The following is a 1,411-nucleotide window of genomic DNA, read 5'->3' on the forward strand; positions in this document are numbered from 1 at the left end:
GTGCATGGTGGGTGGTTACTACGACTTCAGAGGTAGCCATATAGGATTTGTCAACCCCTTCACTTTAAAATTATCTACTTACGGTATAAAGGGGTGTGTTCTCATTCCTGATTCTGCTCTCTCTAGAGAGTTAGGGAGATTTACGAAGTTCCGTCACTAATAGTCGGCTTACCCCTATAACGTTCAATGAACTACAGCATGCTTGACTCCAACCAGAGATTTAAATGAAACCCTTTTCCATTCACATCCATTTACTTTTGTTTCACAATCTCCTTCTGTGTTTGTAATTACTCCCACAGACATTTTTGCCTCAAAATTATACCAGAGACGCAAAAACTGCGTGAATTTGGTAAAAGGGATCCCATGATATCACTATAGCTTTACTATAGATCATAAAGAACACTACGTAAAAAGGCAAAGAACTAGAATTTAGGTATTGACGTAAGTTTTACCTATGCTAAGCGGTCACCTTACCAGAATGAAAATTGCAGAAATACGCCATGGATCTCTCCTAGCCGTTGAAGCAGATAAGGGTACGTCTGAAGCACATTGTAACAATTTTATATGCATGCAAATCAAATCAACAAAAGTATGTTCTTTTTAATAGTAAATTTCAACTTTTTGATTTTTAAAGAGAAAGGCAATTCGTTCACAAGCCTGCCAAGTTCGGTCTACCTTGTTTGGGATGGTATCCCGAGTATTCTATGTTGGGTATCAATAAACTGCCCGTGCTGAACGTAACGAGCTAAAACTGTTGCGCATTTCACATCATCATTACATCGATATTAGTATTTTTTGCAGGAGAAATGCTTTAATAATAAACAGGTCTAGTTTCACCTGAGGGATATTTAGCGCAGGCTAATCCTCTACCCACTATACTTAGGTAGCAATTGTTTTGGCGCCTCACTGTCATTTGCTTGGGGCACCCTCAAAGTGAAATTAAGGGGCACTGTCAGGGTACATTCATCTCATCTCCTCCTCCTCCTCTCCCCTTACTTCCAAACCCACCCTTCCAGTCAAGTGAGATCTCCTTTGTGGACTGGTTCATTGTTCACTTATTTGATTTCACCTCTTCACTTCGTCAACACTCCATCTTCTACCCACCCACCCATCCACTATCCCAGCCACACACTCATCGGTCAACACACATTCACTCATTTGCCTTCCTTCGTTGATCTTGCCTCTCCTTCAGTTGAAAATGGACAAATGATGGAGGGAGCAGGAAAGACCCCAAAGTCTGATCAGACATCCGACCCAAAGAGAATGGAAAGTCGTGCACTGGCCAAGTTGACATGACCATACAGTAAAATGGCACAAAATTTGAAATCAGATGAAGGCGGCTCGTCTCCAATGTCGCCAGTCTCGAGAGTCACATCTGCAGACACAAAAGAGGGGGATGTGTCAAGCAGAG

General features: G+C 41.9%; 1 protein-coding gene across 1 annotated transcript in view; it reads left to right on the forward strand. All coding sequences in view use genetic code 11, as the record gives it.

Annotated features, from left to right (window-relative positions):
• Positions 1 to 1,296, forward strand: part of EGR_10046 (hypothetical protein) — a gene marked incomplete at both ends in the record, with an annotated part of 5,470 nt that extends 4,174 nt beyond the window's left edge. Inside the window, one exon of the mRNA XM_024499295.1 lies at positions 1,193 to 1,296. Within this exon, the coding sequence (XP_024346275.1) occupies positions 1,193 to 1,296 (104 nt within the window). The remainder of the gene's footprint in view (positions 1 to 1,192) is intronic.
• Positions 1,297 to 1,411: the final 115 nt, after the last annotated feature.

The sequence above is a fragment of the Echinococcus granulosus genome, assembly GCF_000524195.1.
Source record: "Echinococcus granulosus chromosome Unknown EG_S00186, whole genome shotgun sequence".
In the NCBI taxonomy this organism is placed as follows: Eukaryota; Metazoa; Platyhelminthes; class Cestoda; order Cyclophyllidea; family Taeniidae; genus Echinococcus; species Echinococcus granulosus.